The following is a 27,545-nucleotide window of genomic DNA, read 5'->3' as shown; positions in this document are numbered from 1 at the left end:
TCCAGGTTGAAACCTGTCAATGAGGGGTTTGTTCTTTGGGTGACTGAGGCATCGTGTTCATCCCAACTCCCCTGAGTGCCCCTCACCGCCTCCCTCTGGGTCTGCTTGGGGGCTTTGTGCCCCCACCCTCCTGTCATAGCATCCACCTGTGACTCTGTCCTGGAGGTTGTGGGGTCCCGCTCACGGGAGTTGCTGTGTCCCCATCTGTTCATGTTTGGGATCACAGATCTGTGTCTGTCAGAGTTTGGTGCTGTCTGTCTGCATGTTCCTGTGACTCTGTCTGTCTGTGTTGGTATCCAGGGGACCTCCCAGGCCACACTGTGGTGCTGGGGGGCAACCTGCATGCTTCCTTGGTCTCCAGCTCTAAGCAAATAGCCAGGCCTCCTTGGTCATTCTCCTCCCTGGCCCAGGGTAGCTCCTGCCTCTCACCTCCATTCTATTCCCTGGGGACCTTCAACCGGTTCCCTCCCACTGCCGCCTCTCCTGGCTTCTCCAGTCCCACCTACGCTCAGCAGGCAGAGGGGCCTTTCTAAACCACAGATTCTGTCCCATTACCCAACTTCTTCAAGTCTAGACCCCAGGCCTCGAATTCAGGAACTGCCTTTCTAAGTCTAGCAGTGGCCAATGGCTTCAGCCTCATGTCCTGTCTCACGTCCTCGCTGATCACTTTAGCTGCCCTCGCACACCATGCTGTTTCTCACCTTGGGACTTTTGTTAAGACTGCTGCTTCCACCAGCAATGTTCCCCACTCCTTCTTTGCCTGGCTAACTTCCACTCATCCTTTAAGACCCAAAGCACGTATCACCTCTGCTGGGAAGTCCTCTCTGATCCTTTCTTTGCATCCTGAGCTCTGGGCTGCTCATCCCTGACTTGGGGGGTAAGAACAAGTGACTTGCCCAAGATCACACAGCTAGTGTTTTGGAGCCAAGATTTGAACCTGGGTGCCCTGGGCTCCAACTAAGGCAGGTTGTTCCATGGTCCAGGTGAGGGGACAGTAGCTAGGACTTGTGAAGAGGATGCAGTGGATCTCAGTTTGGAAATGGAATCCTGGGGATGTGGCTGGTGGTGGGTCTGAGCTGGGAGGGGAGAGGTCAGTGTCCGTGGCAGGAGCATCTGGGCAGGTTGGGATGCCCTACTCAGAGGGGGTGGCTAGAGGGTTTACGTATCCCAGGGGAAGGCCAACTCCAGACTGAACAGCCCATGAGCGATCAGGGAGGTAACTGGAAGGTGGTCCTGGAGCTTCAGGGGGCAGCCAGGTCCAGGGGTGCAGACCTGGGGATTTTCTGGTATTTAAAGTCCTGGAGTGGATGGACCATCCAGGGACTGGGGCCGGTGGAAGGAGGAGGCTCCCGCTCACCCCGAGAAGCCTAGGCTGTGGAGGTGCAAGCTAGGAAAGAGACTGAGAAGATGTGGAACCCAGGGCTCATAGCACTGATCTCCAAAGGTCAGGGTGGCTGGGAGGCCATGAAGGATAGGATTGGGAGGTGGCCCATTGGCTTTGAACACATCCAGGTCCCTGGTGGCATGTGGCAGGTCTCATAGGCCAAAATTCTTTCTTTTCACAGAAGCTTGTGGGTCACGTGTCTGCTTCCTCCACTTAGGTCAGGGCCCCCAGAGGACAGGGCTCTTCTCTTTGCCTTCGATTCCCCAGCACCAGTCCCCAGTTTGGCTCAGAGGATGTATCCAGAACCAGTGGATGGGTGGATGGGCGGGTGGGTGGCTCTAGAAGGTGTTTCATTGACCCATCTGACTTTTTTTACCTTTTTGAGCAAGAAAAATAAAATGGCACCTTGCTCGCCCTACTGCAAGGATCAGGGCTGTGTATCTTGGGGCCCACCGCCCAGAGTCTTGGCTTCTGTCTGGAGCTTTGAAGCCCAGTCTGCATGTCCTGCCAGCATGTCTCCTCTGCCCGTCTGGCCTAGACACTTAGCCTCCTCTGCCCCCGGTTCTTCTGTCCCCCGGTGCTGTCCTCGGGCTCCTCCTGTTGACCTTGGTCCTGAGCTAGCTGGCTGCCCCGCCCAGCACACTCCCTGATGCCTCCTCACAGCCAGCATTCCTTCCCAACCTCTAGCACAGCCTTCAGGACGCTGCTGGCTGGCTTCCGTCTCTCCCCACTTCACCACTCTCCAGCTCTCTTTGGTGTTAGTGGGTAGCTGCTCACTGTCCCAAACCTGCTCCATGTCTGTTCAAACTGTTGCCTCCACCTGGATGCCCTTCTGCCTTATACACCTGTCCTAAGCAGATATCCAGCCATCTCTCTCCTGCTTAAAATCTCTCTCAACACAAGGTCTGTGTGGCTTAGCTTGGCCTCAGCCACCTTCCCACCCTGTCTTGCAGGTACTAGGACTGCACAGACGCACACTCACCTCGAAGGTTTGTTGAGGGGCTCATGTGAGATGCTCTTGATGCGCGTCTGGCAATGAGTCGGGCCCTCAATAAGGGCTCAGAAAATCCACCCCTCCCCCTGCCTGCCTTCCCTAACACAGGTAGATGTACACCAGGATCTGGAGCACTGACCAAGTCATGGAGTTCCTTAAGCCCAGCCCGAGAAGGACACAGAGGAGTGAATGCTGTGTGGATCAGATTCCAGGACCCAGGGCAGACCCTGCTCCCTGTCCAGGGTTAGGGGTGGTTCCCTCCCTGATCAGGGGCCTGATAAGTGGCAGAGAGGATGCTCTATCCCAGCTATAGGACCCCCTACCTTCCTGACCAGTGAGGGGCTTTGGAAAGCCTGGACCTGGCATCGAACTCAAGAGGAGGAGAGGACAGCTCCCCTGGACCAGTCCAAGGAACAGTTGGGTACAGTGGGCAGAGCGCTGGGCCAGGGCAGGAAGGAGGCACAGGGGCCTGTGTCAATCCCATTTTACAGATGAGAAAAATGGAGGTTCAGATTGCCGATGCCCAATGCTGCAGGGCAGTGCTTCCTTCTGTTTCCCCATCTGTGTGGCCAGGAGCAAGTGCTTTCCTGGTGGTGGCCTAGCTTCCTCCTCTGCAAAATGGGGGTGCAGATCTTGCCAGCTTCCTGGGGCTCTGGTGAGAATGCTGCTGGGTACAAGAGGGCCTTGTACACCATCAGTGGTGGTGGATAATTGTGTGGGATTGCCTTTAAAATGAGTCTGATTATTTATTCCTTCATTTATTCATTCTATCCCGCAACTCACATTGTTGATCACCTTTGGGCCTAGGCACTGATGATGCCAAGCTGAATGAGACAGGTGTCTTCAATTCCCAGTCCTCTCTGAGGCAGCTCCCCACCTCCCCTTTCCCTCAGCCCTGGAGCCTCCCTACCCTGGCTCTACAGCTCAGGTGACTTCACATTTTCCCCAGTGGACAACAGCAGGGGAGGGACAGGTCTGAGACTTCTGAATGGAAGGGTAGTGGGTGCCATGCCGTCCTAACACAGGGCCTGTCCACAATCCTAGTTGGGATGCTTTGTCCTTCCTCCGAACAGCTGGAGGGACTGATGAGCTGGACGTTGGGAATTGGGCAGATCAGAGTGGGGATCTCAGCTCCCTGCTTACTTGCTGTGTGACCTTGACCAAGTCACTCTACCTCTCTGAACTTCAGTTGTAAAGTGGGGATGAGGAGCGTACCTGCCTTTTAGTGTCAGTGTGCCTGGCACAAGGTGGGTACTTAGTAAACGGCAGCCTCCTCACTGGTTTTACTGTGTTGAGGTCTTTCTTTGAAAGGAGATGATCCAGGGACCTGGAGCAGTCAGGGAGAACTCCAGGCAGGATGTGCTGGTATTGGGTTATGAGGGATGGGCTGGGTTGGATGGGTAGAGAGAAGGGCAGCTTGGTGTTTGTGGGTGGCGGAAACAGGAGGGCTTTTAGAGCTGCCCGGCCACCCAGGAGGAGGGCACTCTGATTCCCAGCTGGCCAGACTCAGACCCAAACCGACCCCCAGGCTGGGAGTGAGAGGCAAGACTTTTATATACAGGTATTGAGTCATATGCATGTGGATATTTGTTCCACCAAGGGCTGGGGTTTGCAAAACACATTCCCCGGAGGAAACAGCTTGAGCAAATCTGATGTCTAGTTTTGACTCTTGGCACCCTAGCCCTGTGGTCTTGGACAGGTCTCTTCCCCTCTCTCCAAGCCTCAGTTTCTTCACCAAAAAGTGGGATAATAGCTCCTGTGACTACTCTTCAAGTAGAGATCACAAGCAATAATTTATATAAAAGATCTTTCTTAAAGTGTTGAGATTAGATTGTATCCTTCCAGAGGGTTTTTTTTCCTGAAACCCTCTGCCTGCAATTCCAGTAGGGCTTCTCCTGCTTGTAGAGCCAGGAAAAAAAGGTTAAAGACACTTCATTTCAGCCTTGCCTGTCAAAAGAAGCAGTTCCATGTAAGCGGCCAATACCAGTAGGCATTTAGTTAGTGATTTCTGTAAGGGACAGATGAAGAAGAGAAATTTGATAGGGAGCGAGACTTCATGGAATACCCCTGTCCAGCACAGTCTCTGTAAGTCACTTCTTGACTTACTGTAGGGCCACAGGAAGACGTGAATCCTCTGGAAGACAAAGATAACTCTGAAGGCCCACCCTTCATAGTGCCCTGGTTGCAAAGCCCTTCTCACTGCACAGGAACTTGCCAGAGGTGAGGGCCACCAGACAAATGGTCACATTCTTCTACTGAAGGGTCCCAAGCCTCAAGCCTCTTCATTCCCCTCTTAAGTACAGTGTTCTGACACATCCTTATAAGCAGAATGTTGTACCTGGCCATGCTTGTTTCTTGAGGAGAACTTTCCAGAGGTACAATTCCCTGGGTCAAAGGGCAAAACTGTAACCATTTGAGTCCCCATAAATCATCCTGCCAAATTGCCCTTCACACACAGAGGCAGTTACCTGGTGACCCAAGTTGCCCACTGTGTTCTGTGGGTCAGAAGGGCAGGGATCAGGGAGGGGCGGTTGCCTCTGCTCTGCGGCCATTGACAAGGTCACCCCAGGACTCCTCAGTTTGTCCCTGGGCAGCAGACTTGTGTGTCTAATCCATGGGGTTGGCTCTGCAGCCTAGGGTCTCTGTGGGGGGACAGGGATTAGTCCACTGGCATCAGGGTGATTTGGGAGGGGTGATTTGGGCTGGAGGGTGCTCTGTTCGGGATAGGACCTTGCTCTCTGGGGCCCACTGTGGGAAACGCTGAATTCCAGAGCTTCAGACTGGAGGTGTGGTTCTCTGGGCCTGGTGGAAGTCCTGCTCTGCTGTGGGGTGAAGGTCCCACGGGGACAGGGATCCCAGACACTGGCCCAGACTTGAGCGGGCATAGCTGATGGGAGCTCACCCTTGGCCGATGGGGAGGGCCCTCTTCCCTGTGACAGTCGCTCTTTCCCCGCAGGATGGCCGAGCCTCGATTTAACAACCCCTACTTCTGGCCCCCTCCTCCCACCATGCCTAGCCAGGTAAGACGGAGCGTCTTCCCTCCTGCCGCCCTCTCCTTCTCTGAGCGGCTTGGGTTTGGGCCGGGCTTTGGCTGCTGCCTGCTGGACGAGGGGTTCAAGGGTGGCCAGGCGGCCGGGGCCGGGGCCGGGGCCGGGTACGGCCCAAGCCCTCTCAGACCCTCTCCGCTCCCTCCTGCAGCTGGACAACCTGGTCCTGATTAACAAGATCAAGGAGCAGCTGATGGCGGAGAAGATCCGGCCGCCTCACCTGCCGCCTACATCGGCCTCGTCGCAGCAGCCGCTGCTCGTGCCACCGGCGCCGGCCGAGAGCAGCCAAGCGGTCATGTCGCTGCCGAAGCTGCAGCAGGTGCCGGGCCTGCACCCGCAGGCCGTGCCGCAGCCCGACGTGGCGCTGCACGCGCGGCCGGCCACCAGCACGGTCACAGGTACAGAGGGGCCGGGTGGGCGGGGCTGGCGAAGACGGGGCGGGGACTACCGGGGAGGGGCGTGGCCATGTCTCCCGCAGCGGGGCGGGGCAGGCAGGACCTGGGGCGGGGGTGGAGCTTCCAGCCTTGCCATCCTGTAACCTGTTGACCTGCTTCAGCAAGCCAGCCGGAGGGGGCCTAGGTTGGGTTGCTTGCCCGTCAAGGAAGCCAAGTCAGGAATTTCAAGGAAGCCAATTCCAGCGAATTTCAGGAATCTAGAGGAGAACCCTGACCAGACTTGTGTGGGGGATTGAAGGGTGAGGGAAGACTTCCTTGGGTGGGTCCCCATGTGAGGAAGAGTTGGTGGTTGACGAGGGAAAATAGAGCAGCACGTGCAAAGCGAGGATGTGTGTCGAAAGCAAGAGTAGGACAGCGTCCAGGTGGCGAAGGTCAAAGGGTGATGAAACTCATCACCATCACGTGGCAGCTAACTCCAGGTGAGCATCTGTGTTCATCGGTGTCCGTGTTATCACTCCCCGCCCGTTCGGTGAGGTGGCTGCCTTTTACAGACTAAAGTACAAAAAACAGCAGCTTCCTGTGCTTCACCCTAACGTCTCCATTCAGCAGATGAGCGAACTGAGGCCCAGTTTCACAGCCAGTAAGCGGCCAAGACAGGCAGTGTGGTTCCAGAGCCCAGGCGTGAACCCTGTCGCTCTGCCGGGGCTCTGCTGAGGCACCAGATTGTGAAGGACCCCGTGGGCCACCTGGGCAGTTTGGATTTTTACCTTCAGGCAGTGGGAGCCCGTGGAAGTAGGTGAGGTTAGAAAGCTAGGTCTCTGGCTGTGAGGTGGAGACTTGGCTTGGTGAGAGACTGGCATGGAGGCAGGGAGAGCTGCAGGAGAGGGTGGTGGCGTCGGCCAGGCAGCGGCAGAGAGGATGGAGAGAAGGGAAAAGAACTGAGGGATGCTGAGAAGGAAGAGCCCACAGGGCTGGGTGCTGGGCTGGATGAAGGAGTGAGGAGTGGGAGGGTGGGCACCGGGGACACCCAGGCATTGCCAGTGAGATGGAATCATAGGAGGAACGGGGTAGGGGACTGACTGTGAGCCCAGTCCTGGATAGATTGAGGCTGCGGGCTGGAAAGACATCCTAGGCAATATTATGGGGCTGGGCTACATGGTGCCCACCTCAGCCTGCTGGGTGGGCTTTTCCCGGTGGCCACTGCAACTGGGCCATTGTTCCTCCTCTAGCTGGCCCCTGCCACCAGCCAGACGCGTCTCCTGCCTCCCTCTCAGAGATGCTCAAGAATCTTGGGGCCCCATGAGCCTCCCTATCCAGGCCTCCTCCAGCCACCCTCTGCACATTCCCTCCTTATTATGACCTTATTAAATTTATTTTTTCATTATAAAAGTAATATTAAAAAAGTAATATAAGCATATTAAGGGAAATTTGGAAAAAAAGAGAAACCGAGAAAAAAAAAAATCACTCATAATCCCCAGCTTGTAACCCAGCAGCTTAGAGAGCCTTTAGTCCATTTCCTTCTTTTTCCATCGTTTTTGTTTGTTATTTAATGTGCAGGGGGTGTGTTTTGCTGAGTTTGTGGTAAGGCTGTACCCATGCCTTTAATTTCTTTTCCTACTCACCATTTTATCATAAACATATTCAGTGCATTTTTATTATAAAGGTAATTCATAGTCATTATAGAAAATTTAGAAATTGCAGACAAGCTGAAAGGAGAAAAAAAATTAACCCTTGTCCTACTATTGTTAGCATTTTCATGTTTTCTCTGTATTTATTTTATTTTATCCTTTAATCACAGATGTAAAAAATGGATGAATTCACCAGGTAAAAAATTCAAATAATATGGAAGCAGATAACGTATGAAAAATCTCCTTTTACCAACAAATTCTTTGCCCTCCCTAGAGAGAAGCACAATTTACACATAGTTTGGTGTGTCTCTTTTCAGATCTGTTCCTGTGCTTTCACACACACACACATATTGTCTGTACATACATATGTCGTTTGGATGCGTGTATTTTTTGAAGAGGTGGGTTCATGCTGTGTAGGGTCTGCATTTTCACCTGGCAGCACAGTTTGGCATTCTTTCCTCATCACTGCATGTCTGTCTTATCTTCGTGGTTTCCCTGTTCTTCATCTTGTGATGAACCACATCTCTTTACACAGTCCCTACTGAGGATAAGCAAACTGTGTCCAGTTTTGTCTGATCATAGTTTTGTATGGAAGGTCCAGGTACACAGATCTTTGTGCTTATGTGCAAATAAATATCTCTTTATGGGCAATTTCTAGAATTAGAATTACTTTGTCAGAAGTTATGTGCATTTGAAGTTTTAATGGCTGTTGCCAAAGCACCCTTTATTATTAAGGTTGATAAGCATACACTCCAGCATGTATGACACACACGCCAAATGCCTGTGTCAACTCTGGATATTATCTTTTCCAGTGCACAAATTTGGGGTTTCTTTTTTTTTTTTTAAAGTGTAGTTTTAACTGTATGATAGATATCATTTTCATTTTTTGGTGTACTTTTCTTGATGTTATAAATGTTTCTAGTCCCTTTGTTTTTAAAATAATAGCTGTTAATACAGAACTTAAAAAAAGAAAAGTTCATTGTCAAAGAATCAGAAAGTTAAGCCAAAAAAATTGTTTTAAAATTACCCCTAATTCCACCATCCATATCACATATTGGTGCATCTCCATCTCCTACTTAACTTTTTCTGTGCCTTAAATGTTTTTTTTTTTTTAATTTTACAGTCTCCTTTTTATCGGGCAGTTGATGTTCAGTAGAGAAAATTAATCACAATTTATTGAAACCTTTCCTAATATTGCATATTTCAGTTGCCTCTGATTTTTGCTGTTATAAATGACATAGTAGTGAACATCTTTGTGCTTCAGAGTTTTTTGTTTGTCTGTTTTTTGTTGGGCTGATTTCCAAAGTGCCCCTGTTATAGATAATCAGACTCATTTGGTCTTTAGATGGGCTTCCCTGGTGGCTCAGTGGTAAAGAATCCACTTGCCAATGCAGGAGACAGGGGATTCCATCTCTGGGTGGGAAAGATCCCCTGGAGAAGGAAATGACAACCCACTCCAGTATTCTTGCCTGGGAAATCCCATGACAGAGGAGCCTGGTGGGCTATAGATCACGGGGTTGCAAAAGAGTCAGGCACGACTTAGTGACTTAACAACAGTCCTTAGATATCTAAAGAATCTTACACGGCTCTCATTTATTGACCCCTGAGTAAAACTCTGCAAAGGGAAGGGGAGGCTCAGAAAAGCTGGAGACCTCTCAGAGACACACAGCTGGGTGGTGGGGGCTGACCTGACCTCTGGCTGCCCCTCACCCCTGTCCCCACCCCCATGTCTTCACAGGTCTGGGAATCTCCTCCCGGACCCCGGCTGTGAGCACGTCGGAGTCGAGCGCGGGCACGGGTACCAGCAGCCCGTCCACACCCACCACCACGAGCCAGAGCCGCCTCATCGCCTCGTCCCCCACCCTCATCTCAGGGATCACCAGCCCCCCCCTCCTGGACTCCATCAAGACAATCCAGGGCCACGGCCTGCTTGGCCCTCCCAAGTCCGAGCGCGGCCGGAAAAAGATCAAGGCGGAGAACCCAGGGGGGCCGCCTGTCCTCGTAGTCCCCTACCCCATCCTGGCCTCGGGCGAGACTGCCAAGGAGGGCAAGACATACAGGTGGGGGTCTTTGTGGGAGGGGTCCAGCGGGCTTGGGACAGAACCTGGTGTCTCAGGGCTGCCTCCGGAGCCTAGCAGTGGGGGATTGCAAAGAGGGGGGCCCAGAGGCTTGAACGTGGAGGTTGTGGTCCAGAGGGGTGGGTTCTCCTGACACCTCCCACCCAAAATCCCACAGCCTGGGATTTTGAGAGTCTATTTCCTTCTCTCTTCAAGCAGTATTGTCAACCCTCAATGTTAGGATCATCTAGAGAGCTTTTCAGAAATGCCAGTGCCAGGGCGGTACCTCCAGAAATTCTGATTTAACTTATCAAGGGGAGGCATATGGAGGGCCTGGGATGAGCCATTTCAGAAAGCTCCCCAGATGATTCTAAAGTGTCTATAGCCAGGGCAGAGAACTCACCAAGTGTTGGAGCCCCTCTCCCAGAACCACGGCCTAGCAGGAAGCTCTTCCCGGTGAGGTGGAAGCCTGCTTCCCAGCCTGGTGTCAGTGTGCCTCGCTGGGAGGATGTCCAGGCTGGGGGCCTGCCTGTAGGCCCCCTACCCCAGACCCTCCTCCCAAAGCTCTGGCCCTGGTGCAAGGTCTCTCTGACAGAGAGGGTCTCCCCTCAGCTTTCCAGGCATGGTTGGAGGGATCTTCCCAGGGTGAAGCTGCCTCTTGCCTGCAGGTGTAAGGTATGCCCGCTGACCTTCTTCACCAAGTCCGAGATGCAGATCCACTCCAAGTCGCACACAGAGGCCAAGCCCCACAAGTGCCCGCACTGCTCCAAGTCCTTTGCCAACGCCTCCTACCTGGCCCAGCACCTGCGCATCCACCTAGGCGTCAAGCCCTACCACTGCTCCTACTGTGATAAGTCCTTCCGACAGCTCTCCCACCTCCAACAGCACACCAGGTGAGTGGCCAGCCTGGCGCTGCCCCGCTGCAGCTGGCTTCAGCTCAGCCCCTGCGCCCGATGCAAGGCCCTTCTCTAGGTGCCTTCCCCAGACTCCTTTGCTTGGCATACAAGCCCTTTTGTGATACAGCCTCTTTGGTCCTCCCTGGCCTCAGCTCTTACTACTTGCCCTGCCCACCATTTGTCATCTGTAGGTCTTTGCATGTGCTGTGTCCTTTACCTGATGCACCATCCCCCTCCTTTCCCTTGTTTTTCTGGCCCTCTCTTATCCATCTCTCAGTAAAGCCTCCTCCAGGAAGCCCTCCCTGGCCCCCTGTGCTGGTTCCATAGCCCCTGGGCTTCCCCATCCAAGCAGTGGTAGACTGTCTTCGACTTGCCTGGTTATTTACCCACCACCCCCAATATATTGAGGATTCTTGAAGGTGAGGGCCCAGTCTCCTCCATTTCCACATCCCTAGTGGGTGGCACATAATAAGCATTGAAGCACTTATTTAATATTTGTGGAATAAATAGAACTGACTTTTCCAGGGCGTGTGATTCATCCCTTTAATGAATATTTACACAGCCCCCACCATGTGCAGGCATGCCCCTCGGTGCAGTGAACAAAACAGAGACAGATTCCTGCCCTCTTAGGGTGTGCAGTCTAGTCGAATATGTGAAAGGGAGATTCAGAGATAGACATGTTTTAAGGGAAAAAAGTTTTTGCAGGGGAGTACAGGCATCAGACTGGCTCGCCAAATAAAAACACCATAGTATTTAAAGAAATAAACTAAAGGTTACCAAATTACAGTTCATCTCTTCAGAGGGAAAGAAGCCCAGCAGTTTTCTCGCATGATGGTTCTTGTACCTATAAGCACGGCTGTCTGCCAATATCAGCATTGCGAAAGTCAGGATAAAATAGTTTCTGCTGCAGAATTCGTAACTCACAGAAAGTGCTCAGGGGTTTCTGTCTTTTGGGCACTAAGACTAGACAGAGGGACCTGAGGTTTGGTTTTGTTGTTGTAATTTATCCATCTCTGTCCATTGTCTTTGTATGCTTTGTCCCAGAGTGCAAGATGTTAGGTCTGTTTCTCGGACTTTGAGGCATGATGAGTAGGTTTGATGGTAAGGAACAAATAACAGGATGACCTCAAGATGGCATCAGTCTGCTTTTCTCATCCCCATGCCTCCTAAGGCATGGATTTGACCACATAGATTAGTTTCAGAAACGTTCTGATTTTGTCATGACTTTATTTTTTGAAGTTTGGCTAGCTTTATGGATATGCATGCACGCGTGCTAAGTTGCTGCAGTTGCGTTGGAGTCTCTGCAGCGCTATGGACTGTAGCTACCTCTGTCCATGCCATGCCCTCCTCCAGAGGATCTTTCTGACCCAGGGATCTGGACCCTGCATCTCTTAATGTCTCCTGCATTGGTAGGCAGGTTCTTTATCACTAACACCACCTGGAAAGCCCAGTGAAGTGCTGATCAGTAAACAAAGTCCCTCTGCTTGTTTGGTTATTAAAATGAGAGCATGTGACCCCCAAGGTTTGAAAGGTAACTTCTGTCAGGAGATTTTTTAAATCCCCGGGCTATAATTTTAATCTGTGTATGTGTGAAAAGATTTTTCTTACCGTGTTATCTAATCAAAGATCTATCTAAGTTCCTATGTAAGATTAGGAACCTAGACCCATCAGATTTCACCTCTTGTTCAGGTTGTGCCTATACAACCTATAATGGGAAAGTTACCATCTGTTTGGAGAATCCCTCGTTGGTCAGTGTTTCTGGGCTGGCAGGAATGACTTTGCTCATAACCTTAAAGGCAAGGATTCCACAAGCCATGGAATAGATTCAGTCCGGTTTCCTGGAAGCCTGTGGAGGCTGTATTCCCACTTATGAAGTACAGGCCTTGTTTCTTGCTATCACGCTGCCATGCCTAATTCAATGAAATTTGTCTTCAAATGTGACATTTCTGGCATGGTCATGGTTACAAAATTTGATTTACCCAGTTATATCCCATTAGGAAGGAGGACAGATTCTCAGTGAACCTGTTTAGAGAAACGAATGGTTCTACGAAGGACAAGTCTCAGTAAAGGCACTTTGAGTATTTTTTAGCAATCGTTCTGGGTAGATTTGCAGACATGGCCAATTACATGTCTTTTTAATAGAACTATCATTTTTAAATTTCCTTGATATTTCATCACTTTATGTTAAATTTGTATAGATTCTGCAGGACTAACTGGAGCAAGGAACCATTTAAGGAATATTCTAGTCCAGTTTGTTCAAATATAGCCTCCTAAACTGAATAATAGTGGTAGATCAAAGGAAAGAAAAGGGGGGTTTCTCGTATATTGGTGATGGCTCAGTTGGTAAACAATCTGACTGCAGTGCAGGTGACCCGGGCTTGACCCGTGGGTCAGGAAGATCCCTTGGAGGAGGAAATGGCACCCCACTCCAGTACTCTTGCTTGGGAAATCCCATGGACAGAGGAGCCTGGTGGGCTACAGTCCACGGAGTCACAAGAGTCGGACGTGAGTTAGCAGCTATTTCTGTTAGAAGATAGAATATTAACTGCAATTAAATCACTTTTATCCAGTCCCAGGTCGTAATTCCTGTTCCCTGATCTTGGGGAGTTAGTCTGCTTTGCGAAGTTATCTCCTTCTGGACTAAGGACTTGGATCCTGGCTGCCTTGGCCTCAGGCAGTGTAGGTCATGGTGATGGGGCATCTTGGAAGCCTGTGCCCTGGGTCTCTTCCCAAAGTGTAAAGAGCCAGTGCACTGGTCCAGTCCTCTCCTGAGGCCATGCGCTTCTGATATTTCTTTTAGAAGACTCAAGCTCTGACCTGAAGCGCAGGGCTTTACGCAAGTGTGAGGCAGAGAGCCAGATGTGTTGCCAAGATTGAATGACTCTGGTCTGTTTATCATATACTCAACAAAATCAGAGTGGAGGAAAGTGGGGTCCTCTGTTCAGGTGTGATGTATAATCAGTTGTTCAGATTCAGAGCAAATTTTTTAAAACTTTTTACTTTGTCTTGGGGTATAGCCGATTACGTGTTGTGATAGTTTCAGGTAAACAGGGAAGGGACTCAGCCATGCATATACATGTATCTATTCTCCCCCAAACTCCCCTGCCATCCAGGCTGCCACATGACATTGAGCACAGTGCCCTGTGCTATACAGTAGGTCCTTGTTGGTTATCCATTTTAAATGTAGCAGTGTGCACATGTCTATCCCAAACCCCCTAACTATCCCTTCCCCCCATTCTTCCCACTGACAACCATAAGTTCATTCTCTTAAGTGTGAGCCTTATCCTATTTTTAAGTAAGTTCATTTTTCTCATTTCCTTGTAGATTCCACATATAAGGGATGCCATACGATATTTCTCCTTCTCTGTCTGACTTTAGTTCACTCAGGATGACAATCTCTGCATCCATCCATGTTGCTGCAGATGGCATTATTTCATTCTTTTTAATGGCTGAGTAATATTGCATTGTGTATATGTACCACAACTTCTTTATCCATTCATCTGTCAGTGGACATCTAGGTGGCTTCCAGGTCTTGGCTGTTGTAAACAGTGCTGCAGTGAACATCGGGGTGCATGGATCCTTTTGGATCATGTTTTCTCCAGATATATGCCCAGGCGTGGGATTGCAGGGTCATCTGGTAGCTCTATTTTTAGTTTTTTAAGGAACCTCTTTGCTGTTGTCCATCATGGCTGTACCAGTTCACATTCCCACAGAGCATATTATAGGCAGCAAAGGCACTGAGTCATCATCATGATCTTTTAATTGATCTTATAAAACAGCGGCCCCCAGCCCTCAGGCCATGGACCGATAGCAACCCATGGCCTGTTAGGAACTGGGCTGCATCGCAGGAGGCGAGCAGTGAGCAAGCGAGCAAAGCTTCACCTGTATTTACAGTCACTCCCCATCACTTGCGTTGCCACCTGAGCTCCACCTCCTGTCAGATCAGTGGCAGCAGTAGATTCTTAAAGAAGTTGGAGCTCTGCTGTGAACTGTGCATGTAAGGGGTCTAGTCTGTGTGCACCTTATGGGAATCTAATGCCTGATGACCTGATTCCGCATAACGGTGAGTTGAATAATTATTTCATTATATGTCATCATATATATTATGCACCATATATCATTTTATTATGTATTATGTGATAATCATAGAAATCTAGTGCACAGTAAATATATCGGGTTGAATCATACTGAGACTTCCGCCCTGCCCCTCTGTGAAGAAAGTGTCTTCTGCAAAACTGGTCACTGTGCCGAAAAGGTTGGGGTCACTGTCAAAGCATGTGTTATGACTGGCACCAATAAGTAGTTAAATCTAGGAGAAAAATTTTTTCAAAGACATTTCTCTGTGGATACTTCTAGTGCTGGTCTCTCTGTACATGAAAATAAATTGTTGTGTTTTTTTTCTCCATCTTAAAAAGTACACAAATATATATATTTATATTACATGTAATTATATATTACATATTATATTACTATATATTATATTTATATAAATTATGTGTAATTACATATACACACATAAAATTAACTCAGGGAGATTGAGCTTCTTTTCTTTTGATTTGCCAACTTTCTTATGCTAGAAACTTCATAGACCGCGGGTACTCTAGTGTTTGGCTAATTAATAAAATGAGAAGAGTACAAAACGTGCCCTCATTGGGAGCATTTGTAAAGCTGGGGAGCAAATCTTTGGTGTTGCCCAGTGGCCAGCTGGAAACTCCCAAGAGCATCTGGGTGTAAAAGATACCTTGATAATTTATTATTCTGAATTGGGGGCCTAGATTTGAGAAAGCTGGCAGAGGAGGCAGAGTCGGAGCGTCAGTCTGGTAGGAAATAAACTCAGTAGCAAGTGATAATTAGAATCCTAGTGTTTTCAGAAATAGCTGTTTGTTTGAAAATATTATTTAAGGCCGTGACCAAACAAAAAATTCACAGGCCCTTGAGGGGAGAGTGTTTTGTCAGAATGTTCCTAGTTCAGGGATTGCTCTGTGCTCTTGAGGGCACAGTTTTTATTTCCTTCTCTCTTTTTTCCCGAGTGACTTGAGTTCATAGTGGTTGGAAAGTAAACAAGCAACATAAGAGGGTCCTATCAACATTTAGGACAAATTATTAGTCATTACGCAGTGGTGTATATAATTAAACCAATGTGTCCTAACCCAGTGACAAAGAGGTGGGTGTCCCCAGTGCCCGCAAGTCCCAGAATCCTTTAGATAAACAAACCCAAAAAAGCCAAACATAAAGAAGCAACCAGATTCCAGGTTTCTTGTTTTCCACTATTCCACAGAGACTCCTGTTTTTTGCCCCTGGATCGAGAACCAGACGGTCAAGGCATATAATCAAATCCATCTTCCCAACATTGTGCCAGCAATAAAGGGGGTAAAAGAAGGTCATGTCAAAACAGAACCAGCCCCGGTCAAGTAATAAAAGTGGAGCTAGAAGCAGGTTGAGCAGGATCCCCCTGGGAGTTGAGAGAGAGAGGTGCCTGGAAGCATGTGGGGGCTCGTGTAGTTTGAGTGGCCTGGCAGCTCTGGAGCGTCTGGGTGGGACCTCCATCTGTGAAAGGAAGGCACAAGATGAGAATGGTGACTCGCAACGTGTTCGCAGAAATCCAGACTTCAGAAGGGTGAGCCCTGTAGGTTATAAATACCACGTGTCTTTAAGGAGAAAATGAACAGGAATTTGTAGTGAGTCTATTCATGGTAGAGATACAGCAGATGTCTTGTGTTTCTGTAGATGAGGTAACACATCTGTAGGTAACACAGCTGTAGATGCCATGACGCAGAAGTCAGGGGTAACCTTGTTTTATGAGGGGGTTAGTCCTCATAAACTAGCCCTGTTGAGGGAGTTAGTTTGTGAGGTCTGAGAAAGGGCTCGGTGTTTTTACCTGTTTGGGGAACACCTGCTAGACAGAGTGAGCCTGGCTGTGCCTGTTCATTCAGGCTGCGGAGTGGGCTTTGCCTGTTTCCCTCCTCCTGGCTTTGTGATGTGTGCGTGTGTGATGCTAATTGCGGCAGGGTCGGTTTCTCAAGCGCGATGACAGTGACATCCTAGCAGCAACCGCTCCTTGTCAGAGGGCTTCCAAGCGTCCGCTCCCGCGTAAGGCACGCGAGGTACGCCTTATACCTACTTTGTATACATACAGGGTATCCATAAAGTCCTTACACAGCATGAACCTGTTTCTCAATAAGAGACAATGAATCTGAAAAGTGCCAGAGAGAACCATCTCAAGGAAGGTCCATTTTTACTGTGTCTATCATGGTTTTAGTTACAAAACACAGTGGGACTAAGCCACTCAATGTAACATGCCGTTTCTTACCTGGAGGATAGAGGATAAATGGTAACTAATGATTTCTCGATATTTCTATTTAAACAGAATAAATTCCCCCTTTGTTTTTCATAAATTATCTTAAAAGAGACATGAGTGTATGAAAAGCTAACATTGTGAAAATGTCTTAGGAACGCTCTTTCTGTAAGTTACAGTCCTTAACAATCCATATTTTAAAATATTTTGGGGTGCGTCGTCTTAGTTGCGGCACGTGGGATCTTTCGTGGGGAGCACAGGTGACTTCACTTTCACTTTTCACTTTCATGCATTGGAGAAGGAAATGGAACCCCACTCCAGTGTTCTTGCCTGGAGAATTCCAGGGACAGGGGAGCCTGGTGGGCTGCCGTCTATGGGGTCGCACAGAGTCGGACACGACTGAAGCGACTTGGCAGCAGCAGCAGCACAGGCTCGAGCTGTGGCACGCGGGCTTAGTTGCCTCGTGGGATCTTAGTTTGCAGACCAGGGATTGAACCTGAATCCCTTGCATTGAAAGGCAGATTCTTAACCACTGGACCACCGGGAAAGTCCCTACAATCCTTACTGTTATCCCCATTTTAGAGGTGAGGAAACTGGAGCTCAGGGAGGCAAAGTCGCTTGCCCAAGGCCAGCCCGCTAAGAGGAGGCAGAAGTGAGATGTGAGCCAGAGTGCCAAGGAGCAGCCTGTGGCTTGGTGGGGGTGCGTGGAGGGGGGTGGGGTTGGGAAGTCAGGCTGCAGAAGAAGGTGGGGCGAGGTCCAGGCAGGAGAGCAAGGCGAGTCTTCTGGATGCCAGGGTGAGCTTGGGGCAGTTAGTGGGGTGAAGGAGCAGCCCAGAGGCACTGATTTCAGCTCTGCCTCCCTGCACTGCCCATGCCTGGAGTCGGTGGTGCGCTCCCCCTCCATCACCACAGATGTTGGGAGTCGGGGCCAGGTGCTCCCCTAGTGGGAAGATGCCCTACAAAGAGATGACTCATTTTGGAATTGAGGACATGGCCCTGACTTGAATTTCAGAGGCTGAAGAACTTGGGGGCCAGTTATCAGGGGAACTGTGGCTCCCTGAAGCCCTTCTGAGCCAGCCCAGTGCTGAGTGCCATGCATAATGAGAGATCAGTGGCCAGAGCCAGGCTCTGGGCCAAAGGAACTCCTACCACGACCTGGGAGGCCGATGGATGTGAAAAATCCCATGAAAGCGGGAAATATGTGATGGAGGTTGGGGAGGATCATCTGGGTTGGGTGTGGAAGGGTCCATAGCCCTTTCTAGTGAGAGATGGGAATGGTGTTCCCAACTAGGGGAACGGCATGAGCAAAGGCTCAGAGGCTGGTGGGGGGCTGGGGATTTGGATTCTGTCCCAGAAAAGGGGGTAACATAGGGGGTGTGAAGCAGGGCTGTGACAAGGTCAGATCCCACACTGCTGCTCTGGTGGAGGTCGGGAGAGGAGAGGCTGCGACTGAGAGTCTAGGAAGGAGGCTGGGCAGCTGGGGCACTCGGGGTGGAGGCCAGAGGAGCAAGGTCCAAAGCAAGGACCTGGTATCCCTGGAGAACCGTCAGTCAGTCAGTCAACAAACACTTACGAAATACCCGGAGGAGTAGGTGGTGGTGATGATGTGAAGCGTAGTACTGCTGTCAGTGACTGACTTCAGGAGGAAAGAACTCACCTTCCTGTGTTTCAAGTCCTCTCTGAGGAGCCTGTGCCAGGCCCTGGGATGATGGTGGTGAAGGGACCAAGAGCGTTCTTGCTCTCAAGGCGGGAGGCAGCCAGTGTCAGCGACTAGACATTGACAAAGCACGTGCCCACACACAGACTTCTGCTCAGGGGTAGGTGCAGGGGCCAGGCCTAGTCTGGGGCATCAGGAAAAGCTTCCCCGATCAAGGGGCTTTTATACTGGGACCTGGAGTCTAGGTTCTAGCCAGGTATGAGCTGGGGGGAGAGTGTGTCTAGAAGAGGAGCAGTCTGGATACAAGACGAAGGTAGGAAGGGACCTGAAATGTTCAGGGTGGGGTGGAGGGGAGGCGGCCGGGCTGGAGCCTTGGGGCGGGGAAGAGGCATGACCTGGGCAGCAGTGGGAGGCAAGGACTTTGGGGTGGGCATTGTGGGGTTTAAAACTAAATCAGCATACATCCTGGGGTGCCTTGGTCCCCTCTGCCATCTGACCCTTAGCTGACCAAGTTCCAAGCCCTGGAGGGGACAAGGATAGGATGAAATGGAAGGTTTCTGGCAGCAGGTGCAACTGGTCCAGGTGACCGTTAAGGTGCTCCCATTGTAGAGATGGGGTGCAGCTGCCTGGGATGATGTCCCCAAACATGTGACACCCCTAAATGTGCAGGTAGAACAGAGGTCCTCAGAACTGCAGCCCAGCGCCACCTGGCCTGTCTCCATGCAGCCTGAGATGTGCTGTCCCTGCCCTTGGGGCTCCCCATCTAGTAGAGAAAACAGAGGAGGGGGCGGGCGGTCATGTGCTGAGGATGCAGCCAGGGCACAGGGGTGGTGAGCAGAAGCATCCATCAGACATGGTTGCAGATGAGAAATGGTCCTCCTACCAGGATGCAGGGTGCAGGAGCAGAGAGGTGAGGCTGACCACAGGTGAAGGGCCCTGACTGGTATTCTAGGGAATCTGGACTGTCAGTATTCATAGTGGGCAGTCAAGGTCATGGGCTCACTGATGGCAGGGAGTGTTCCTTATTCCAGCCTGGTCAGCACAGGGCCTGGCCAGAGGGACCTTAGTTGTTTGATGAATCTGTTGATAGGCAGAGTAAACCAGGGGGGTTGGGGCTTTTGGGAAGGAGGTGGACCACATGGTCAGAGCTGGATTTCCCCCTCTCATCTAATGCTTGTTGGCAACTTAGGCAAAAGAGGTCCATGTCTAGCCTGCATTTCATTGCCCACCTGCTTGGCACAGGATTTGCGGAGCAGATGACTGAAGACAAGCCTAGGAGAGCAGGGAGGGCCTCCCGTCCCTGTGTGTGCGCAGCGCTCCTGAGCCCATTTTGCACTAGATCCCAGTCCCCCTCCATCCTCACCTGGCTGCTGGGCGAGTGCACGTACAGCCATCAGAAAGCACAGCCACAGCCCTGAAGTCACTGCTCCCAAGTCTCCTCAGTGAGGACCCCCACCACCCTATTTAAGATTATACCCTGACATGACCCCTCTCATCCGCTTTCTTCTCAGAGCACTTATTACCTTCTACACATGATTTACTTACTTATTTCATGCTTGCTTGTTTGTTTCCACAAGGCAGTGAGTTTGTCTTTTGTTCACTTATATGTTCTGAGCACCCAGGGTGGTTCCTGGCACACAGGTGCCCGCCATAGTCATTGTTGAATGAATAATAATAATAATGGTAAGTGGTGATGGAGTGCTGACTTTGTGCTAATATTTGGCTAAGCCCCTTTGCATATTATCTAATGTAATCTTCACAAAGCCTACCCAGTGAGGTGGACGACTGCATTTTTATACCCATTTTGCAGATGAGGAAACTGAGGCTCAGTGATTTGACCACGGTCACCCGGCTAGTAAATGGTGGAGCCAGGATGAGAACAAAAAGGGGCTCACAGGAAGGACACAGAGGGGCTGACCTTCAGGGCCACCCTGCCCTGAAGTCTCTCAGTAGCTGGGGTGACCAGATAGCCACATTGGGGGTGGGGGTGGGGGTGGGCAGGACATAGAAACTGGGGGCCAATTGGGGAGTTGTCTCCTGAGAGAAGCAGGCAGGCAGGAAAGGTCCTGGCAAAGCTGTGAATCTCTTCTTTTCAGTGGGTTGGTCTGCAGGTGACTTTTTTAGAAGAGGGGCAGAATGCAGTCAAAGTAAGCCCACCACAGTGATTGCGAGGCCTGAGTGGGTGCTAGTGGAGGGCTGGGTTTAGTGGGGCCCTGTGAGGAGCCTGGAGGCTCTGGTCACAGACCAGCAGTGGGAGGCTGGAGAAGAAAGGACAGGGCTGGCCTTTGAAGTCCCAGCTCTTGTCTGGGGCTCACTCGGGGTCAGGGGAAAGTGTGTGGAGCAGGGAGCCTGGGAGGCTGGGGGGCCAGAGGTGTGGGGCAGGCCAGCCAAGGGCTTGGGGGCTGGAGCTGGCCTGGGGGACCTGCCAGGGACTCCACCTCACTGGGCTCCCCATTGCAGAATCCACACAGGCGACAGACCCTACAAGTGCCCACATCCTGGCTGCGAAAAGGCTTTCACTCAGCTCTCCAACCTCCAGGTGAGTGCCTGCCTGCCCACCCCGCCTGCTAGGTGTACGGCTCCCTGCACCCCCTCCAGGGGAGCCCAGCTGCCTCCTGACCCTCGCTGTGCTCCCCACAGTCTCACCAGCGCCAGCACAACAAGGACAAGCCCTACAAGTGTCCCAACTGCTACCGGGCCTACTCGGACTCTGCCTCCCTGCAGATCCACCTCTCGGCCCACGCCATCAAGCACGCCAAGGCCTACTGCTGCAGCATGTGTGGGCGGGCCTACACCTCGGTGAGTGCCGGGCCCCTGGGAGCCTCTCCCTCACCCCAGCCCCCTCAGACCTGTACTGATGCTCCCATTTTCCAGATGAGGAAACTGAGGCCCTGGAAGAGGGTAAGATCACAGTGAATGTCAGAGCTGGGCCATCCACTTCCCCCTTCTGTTTTTGGCTGCCTCAGGCTAAGCTCCTCTCAGGCAGCCTTTTAGCCTGGGTGCCAGAGGTGTGGTTTCCTCCAGGCAGTGGTGGAGGGGGGCCTGTCACCCTGCTTCCCAGGGCCAGGGAAGGGAGGGGCCTTTTCCCCACTGGGGAAGCTGCAACTCCTATCATGGCCACAAGGGGGCATACTGACCTGGCCCTGGAAAGGTGATCTACCAGGAAAGGTCCAAACAGGGCCAGAAAGGTGCCAATCCCCTGTCCTCCGGTGGGGATTTCCCTAAACAAGGGCCTTTCAGACCCAGGGGAGGGAGTCCAGGTGAGTCACTCATGTGTGTCCTTCAGCCTAATCAGATATTCTGGTTAACCCCCACATGTACCCAGTGATCCCCAAGCCTCAGTTTCCTCATCTGTAAGATGGAGGAGCTAATAGTTGTTAACTCATAGGACTGTTGACTGGCAGAGTCAGCGCCTGACAGACCTCAGCTAACACAGTTATTTATTTACTCAGTGTTTACTGAACACTTGTGCCAAGCCCTTGGGAATCAGGATGAATCAAACAGACATATTCTCTGCCCCCAGGCAGGTTAAGAGTCTACTGCTGGAGACGGACATTAAACAAGTAACCACACAAGTGAATATGTAGTGACAGGCCACGGCAACTGCTTTCCAGCAGGCTTTCTCAACCTCGGCCCACACTGACGTTTTTCCGGGGGTGCTGCCCTGAGCATTATAGGATGTTTAGCAACATCCTTGGCCACATTCCACTTAGCAACCGCTCTTGGAAAATGCCTCTAGAGGTTGCCAAATGTCCCTTGGAGGAGAAATTGCCTCTGATTGAGAACCTCAGCTATAAAGGAAAAAAAGAAACATATGTTTTGAAAGACAGCTGCAGGGAGGATAAAATGGACTTGGGGAAGGGAGATGGTTTGGGGTAGGTGTGTAAGGAAGTAGCATTTAGAAGAAGGCGTAGGGGATAATTGGCCAGGTGAGGAGAAGAGGAGGGGAGGAACTTTCCAAGCAGGGAGACAGTGAATGCAAACACCCTAGGTGGAACCAACGCAGTGTGTTCCAGAAACTGAAGAATAATTAGGTCACATGAGGCTGTGGGGCCCTGTTAGGAAGTTCTCATGTTTTCCCAGGTGGAGTGGGGACCCATGGGGAGAAGACTGTCCAGGAGGGTTATTTTGAAAGTTCACTTTGGCTGGAGGGGGCAGATGGATTGCACCTTAAAGGAGGGGTCACCAACCTTCAGAGCCATGGTTCTTAGAGGGGATCTGAACTCTGGGAGAAAGGGGCTGTCAGATCTCACCTGGCCTAAGGCCCCACCCTGAACTGGGCCTGACTAGACTCCACAGAACAAGAATAATTACCTTTTCTGAAAAAACATTTTAGTGGATTGACGTTTAAACTACTATAATACATAAAAGAAACATTTGTGAATAGTGAGCCCTCATGTTTCCGTTGGGGCTTCCCAGGTGGCTCAGAGGTAAAGAATCCTGCCAATGCAGGAGATACAGGAGATCCGGGTTCGATCCCTGAGTGGGGAAGATCCTCTGGAGGAGGAAATGGCAATTCACTCCAGTATTCTTGCCTGGGAAATCCCATAGACAGAGGAACCTGGCGGGCTTCAGTCTGTGGGGTCGCAAAGAGTCAGACACAACTGAGCGTGCATGCTGCCATCAGACCCCAGACTGCATCAGACTGCACCAGATGCCAGGCTGCCATCAGACCCCAGGACCTGGCATCAACCAGTCCTTCCTCATCCATATCCCTGTTTTTTTGAAATAAAACTGACATCATATTGTTCCATCTGAAAATTTTCACTTTGTGTCTTAACTTATCCACAATACCTTTATAATACTTTAAAATGATTCACCATAGTCCTTAATATCATCAAATACCCAGTTGGTATTCACATTTTCATTTGTCTCATGGATGGCATAATTTATAATTTTATTTATTTATAAATTTTATTTTTTAATCAAGATCCAAATAAAATTCTTACATTGCACTGGGTCAGTATAGCTTTTAAACTATTCTTCCTTGTCCCCACCCTGATCCCAACTGCCTTTTCTTTGCCACTTACTCCCTGAAGAATGGTCTCCTCGTTTGGATTTTGCCGACTGCTTCCCTTTGGTGGTGGTTGATAGCACTTTGTCACCGCATTTGACGGCTTCCTCTGCCCATTGTTGAGCAAACTGAGGTAGGAAGCCAAGAAGTGGCAGATGGAAACCAGAGCACCACCGGGCAGGTTAGTGTGAGGGCCTGTGGGTCTGCAGGTGAGCCTTGCGTCACCTCACCCACCCAGTCTTGGGTGCCTCAGGTCAGACTCAGCCGAAGCTGGGGCGGTGCTCAAAGGACGAACCGAGCATGCCCAGTTTATGCTTCTAAAGTCACCAGTCAGATCAGGCTCCAATTCTTCCCAAGGGAGGGGAGAGCTTGGGGATGCTTCTGCTGGGGCTCCCATCACCACCTAGAATGAAATGTAGAGACTAGGGAAGCAGTGGTCCCCTCAGCCCTGCTGCTTGCTAAGAGCTTTACCCTCATCACCATAGCTACCCTGTGAAGTCCTTCCTTCCCCATCCCTGCCTGCAGAGGAGGAAACTAAGGCTTGGAGGGGTGAGATGACTGGTCCAACGTTCCACTGCTGAGAAATGGCAGAGCCAGGGTCAACCGAGGCCTACTGCTCCACCCTCACGGGGAGCACCGGCCAGATGGGGGCAGGTCTGCTCCACTGGACAGGATTCCACTGCAGCCAATTGGTTAATGGCCTGGTCCTAGAGAGTTCCAGGTGGTCACTGCTGAGGGACGATCCTGATGCCTGCCTGTTCTCTAGTCAGCACACAGTGGGCTCCGACTCTGGTAAATGAACCAGCCCCCACCACTGGCAGAAATGCAGTATCCCTGCAACCAATGCCAATGCCCATCTGGCACCCCCAAAGCTGTGGCTGTCCACCTCTAGCCGGCTCATCTACCCAGGAGCCCTCCAGTGGCCGCTTATAGGAACTGCAGCTCCCCCTGCGCCCTTGCCAGCAGCTGGTTTTAAGTTCTGAATCTCACCCCTGCCCGCAGGAGACCTACCTGATGAAGCACATGTCCAAACACACAGTGGTGGAGCACCTGGTGAGCCATCACTCGCCCCAGAGGACGGAGTCCCCCAGCATCCCGGTGCGAATTTCCCTCATCTGAGCCGACCCAAGGCGCCGCCCCGTCCTGCCCACTGGCAGACACAGACCCAGGCAGCACCGGCCCGACTCCCTCCAGGGGCCCTCCAGGAACAGCCGAGCTCTCTCATGACCTTCCTGACCTTCCAGAAAGCCTGGGCCGCAGAAGCCCTGCCCGGTCCAGCTCCGGGGGCGGCCAGGCCAACTGCAAGATTCTGGACTGTTTTGGTGGCATCCAAAGACGATCTCAGAGCACTTTGAACCTCTCCGCTGGGTTTTCCTTTTCTTCCCCCATCCTTCACTTGCTTCACTGTTTTTTTTTTTTGTTTGTTTGTTTGTTTTAAGTTTGTTTTGGAAAATAACAAAAAAAAGATATTTATTGGCCAAGAAGTTGGTGCTGCTAAGACCGAGAAATGGAAAGAACCGGACAGATGGACACAGAGACCCAGAGGGCAGCGTGGGACCTTCTCTTGCCGCAGCCTTGGGTCTTGAGGGGAAGGCGCAGGCCTGAGAGTCTGGACCGCAGTGGGGCTCCCCGGTGGGAGGGGCAGGAAGCAGCTGGAGTGAGCCACTCGCCCCCCGCCGGCTGCCAGCTCGAGCCTCCAAGAGCTGTGCCCTGGGCATCACTGAGCAGAGGGACGTGGCAGCTTCCAGGGCTGCCCGGGCTTCAGGAGACAGATGGAGAGGGGCCGGGAGGTCCGCAGGACCAAAGGGTGCAGGGTTGGCTGGGCTGGGCGCAGGCCCAGGGACACGGGGTGGGGGCGGGCTGGGTAAGACCCGGTGCCCCCACTGCCCTGAAGACCACCCCAGTCTACCTCAGTGCTGGCCAGGAAACCTATCGGCTACCTCTCCCACCATCCCAGACTGTGGGCAGCGGGGGAGGGAGTGGGCCTGGGCCAAGGACCCCCTCCGCTCTGCAGAATTTCCTCCGGTTGGGGCAGTGCCCAAGGAGGGGTTACTTGTCTTCCCTGCCATGGAGGGGGATCCCCAGCCCAGGCCCTAGGCCGCTCGGCAGGGAACGGATCCTTGGGGAGGAGGGTCCCAAGAGCAGACCCTGCCCTCAGCCCCCACAGACACACCCCAATCTGAAAGCCATGCGTGTCCGTGTATATAGGAACTATGTACAGAGCCCGGAGAAGCCCCCTCTACATCCCCTGGGGAAAAAAAAAAAAAGAAAACTAGACAGAAACTCATCTATATATTCTGTATCTGGAGTTCCGTTTTGAATATTAACTGTGTTATTTTTATACACTTTTTAAGCCTTAACTCGCCATTGATTTACCAGTTTAACGTCTCCCGGGGTTTCTTTTCCCACGGAGTTCTCCGCCCCGCCCCCACCCCTTTGTTTGACTTGCGTCGTCTGATACTCAGTATTGTAGCTTTTCGTCCGCATGTTACTACCCTGTAAATACGCTGTTATACATACTGTTAACACCCTTTGCTTTTTTTCTATGGGACCTCCAGGCCACCGTATTTAGAACTAGTTACCTTATTAAAAAAGAGAAAACAGTCTGTTGGCTTCTCAGTCTGCATCGTGGTGGCAGGGAGGTGAGGGCAGGTGCTCCCCCGCAATGCGCTTCAGGAACACAGTTTGCGTTCTATTTAAGAAAAGGCGTGGGGAGGAGAAAAAGGTCAAATGTGGGGGAAGACACTAAAGGGGGCAAGAAACAGGAATCCCAAACCCCTCTGCTCTTTGTATTTCTCTGTTGTGAAGAATAAACTGTACCTGCAGCCGGGTGGCAGCGGTGTGTGTGCTCTGTGCGAGGGCGGGGCCGGGGGGCACCTTTCCACGCTCCTCTCCCCTCCCCCGCGCCGCCCCCTCCAGAATTGGGAAGGAAGGGAAATGGCCTTTCACGTGTCCATCACTTGCAGCCAAGAACCACGAGGACTCCAAGGAGTGCAGCCCTCCATGGTGACTCATGGTTGAGTCAATTTCTCTCTCCCAGGGCCAGGCTTGCTAAGCTCTGGGGGAATTCCTGCATCTCCCTCCTAGGCAATCAAACCATTGACCCTCCCCCCCCCCCAGACCCCCCATGGGGAAGCTGTGTGTGAAGGGGCCTTCTTGGTCCCCTCAGTCACTGGGGTAGCTGGAGGTGTGAAACGAGCTGCTGTTGCTGCTGCTGCAGGTGTCCCAGGATGAAGCTGACTCCGAACAAAGCCAAGAGGAGAGCCGGAGACACATCACGGAGTCCTGTACCTGGCCCAAGCCCAGCACTGACTTGTTACATAAGCCAGTAAATCATCATTCGGGTTGTCCTTTTGTTTTCCTCCAAGAGTCAGTTGCTAAACGTTGACCAGCACACCACTGGCTGACTCTCCAATCAGAAATCTCCATTTGGGGTGTTAGGGACAAGTTAGGAGCTGGTGGGCACCTGATATGGAAAATCCTATGTAGGCAGGGGTGGGGTGGGGTGGGGTGGGCTGTGTTGTGCGGGAGACAAGCAGGAGGACAAAGGAGGCAGAGAAGCAGAGATAGACAGAAGAGACCGAGGGCCAGTGGCACCCTCAGCCCCTGACTTTGTCTCCATCTTTTGGCTAGTTCTAATTCCCTGCTTGCTCTCACATCAGTGAATTTATTCAGTATTTATAAATTGAAAATGGTGTAGCTTCTCTTCTTTTCACAGCTATTTGTAAGGCCTCCTCAGACAGCCATTTTGCTTTTTTACATTTCTTTTCCATGGGGATGGTCTTGATCCCTGTCTCCTGTACAACGTCACAAACCTCTGTCCATAGGTCATACCTGAATGGTCTAGTGGTTTCTCTACTTTCTTCAATTTAAGTCTGAATTTGGCAATAAGGAGTTCATGATCTGAGCCACAGTCAGCTCCCAGTCTTGTTTTTGCTGACTGTATAGAGCTTCTCCATCTTTGGCTGCAAAGAATATAATCAATCTGATTTCGGTGTTGACCATCTGGTGATGTCCATGTGTAGAGTCTTTCTCTTGTGTTGTTGGAAGAGGGTGTTTGCTATGACCAGTGCGTTCTCTTGGCAGAACTCTGTTAGCCTTTGCCCTGCTTCATTCTGTATTCCAAGGCCAAATTTGCCTATTACTCCAGGTGTTTCTTGACTTCCTACTTTTGCATT

At 51.3% G+C, this 27,545-nt stretch overlaps 1 protein-coding gene across 4 annotated transcripts in view; it reads left to right on the top strand.

Annotated features, from left to right (window-relative positions):
• Positions 1–26,198, top strand: part of ZNF362 (zinc finger protein 362) — a 40,577-nt gene extending 14,379 nt beyond the window's left edge. Inside the window, exons 1-8 of one of the 4 annotated variants that reach the window (XM_006054673.3) lie at positions 16–4,598; positions 5,335–5,398; positions 5,577–5,823; positions 9,187–9,508; positions 10,174–10,398; positions 20,814–20,892; positions 20,994–21,152; positions 24,370–26,198. In XM_006054673.3, coding sequence (XP_006054735.1) covers positions 5,336–5,398; positions 5,577–5,823; positions 9,187–9,508; positions 10,174–10,398; positions 20,814–20,892; positions 20,994–21,152; positions 24,370–24,486 — 1,212 coding nt within the window. In that variant the 5' untranslated portion in view covers positions 16–4,598; position 5,335 and the 3' untranslated portion in view covers positions 24,487–26,198. Of the gene's footprint in view, positions 1–15; positions 4,599–5,334; positions 5,399–5,576; positions 5,824–5,914; positions 6,300–7,618; positions 7,645–9,186; positions 9,509–10,173; positions 10,399–20,813; positions 20,893–20,993; positions 21,153–22,904 lie in introns of those variants that run through there. The other 3 variants (XM_025278473.2, XM_044937968.1, XM_044937969.1) reach the window with 3 other exon arrangements.
• The last annotated feature ends 1,347 nt before the right edge of the window (positions 26,199–27,545 follow it).

The sequence above is a fragment of the Bubalus bubalis genome, chromosome 2 (assembly GCF_019923935.1).
Source record: "Bubalus bubalis isolate 160015118507 breed Murrah chromosome 2, NDDB_SH_1, whole genome shotgun sequence".
Classification (NCBI taxonomy): Eukaryota; Metazoa; Chordata; class Mammalia; order Artiodactyla; family Bovidae; genus Bubalus; species Bubalus bubalis.
Note: the sequence above shows the minus strand (reverse complement) of the source record. Positions and strands in the feature narration are given on the sequence as shown.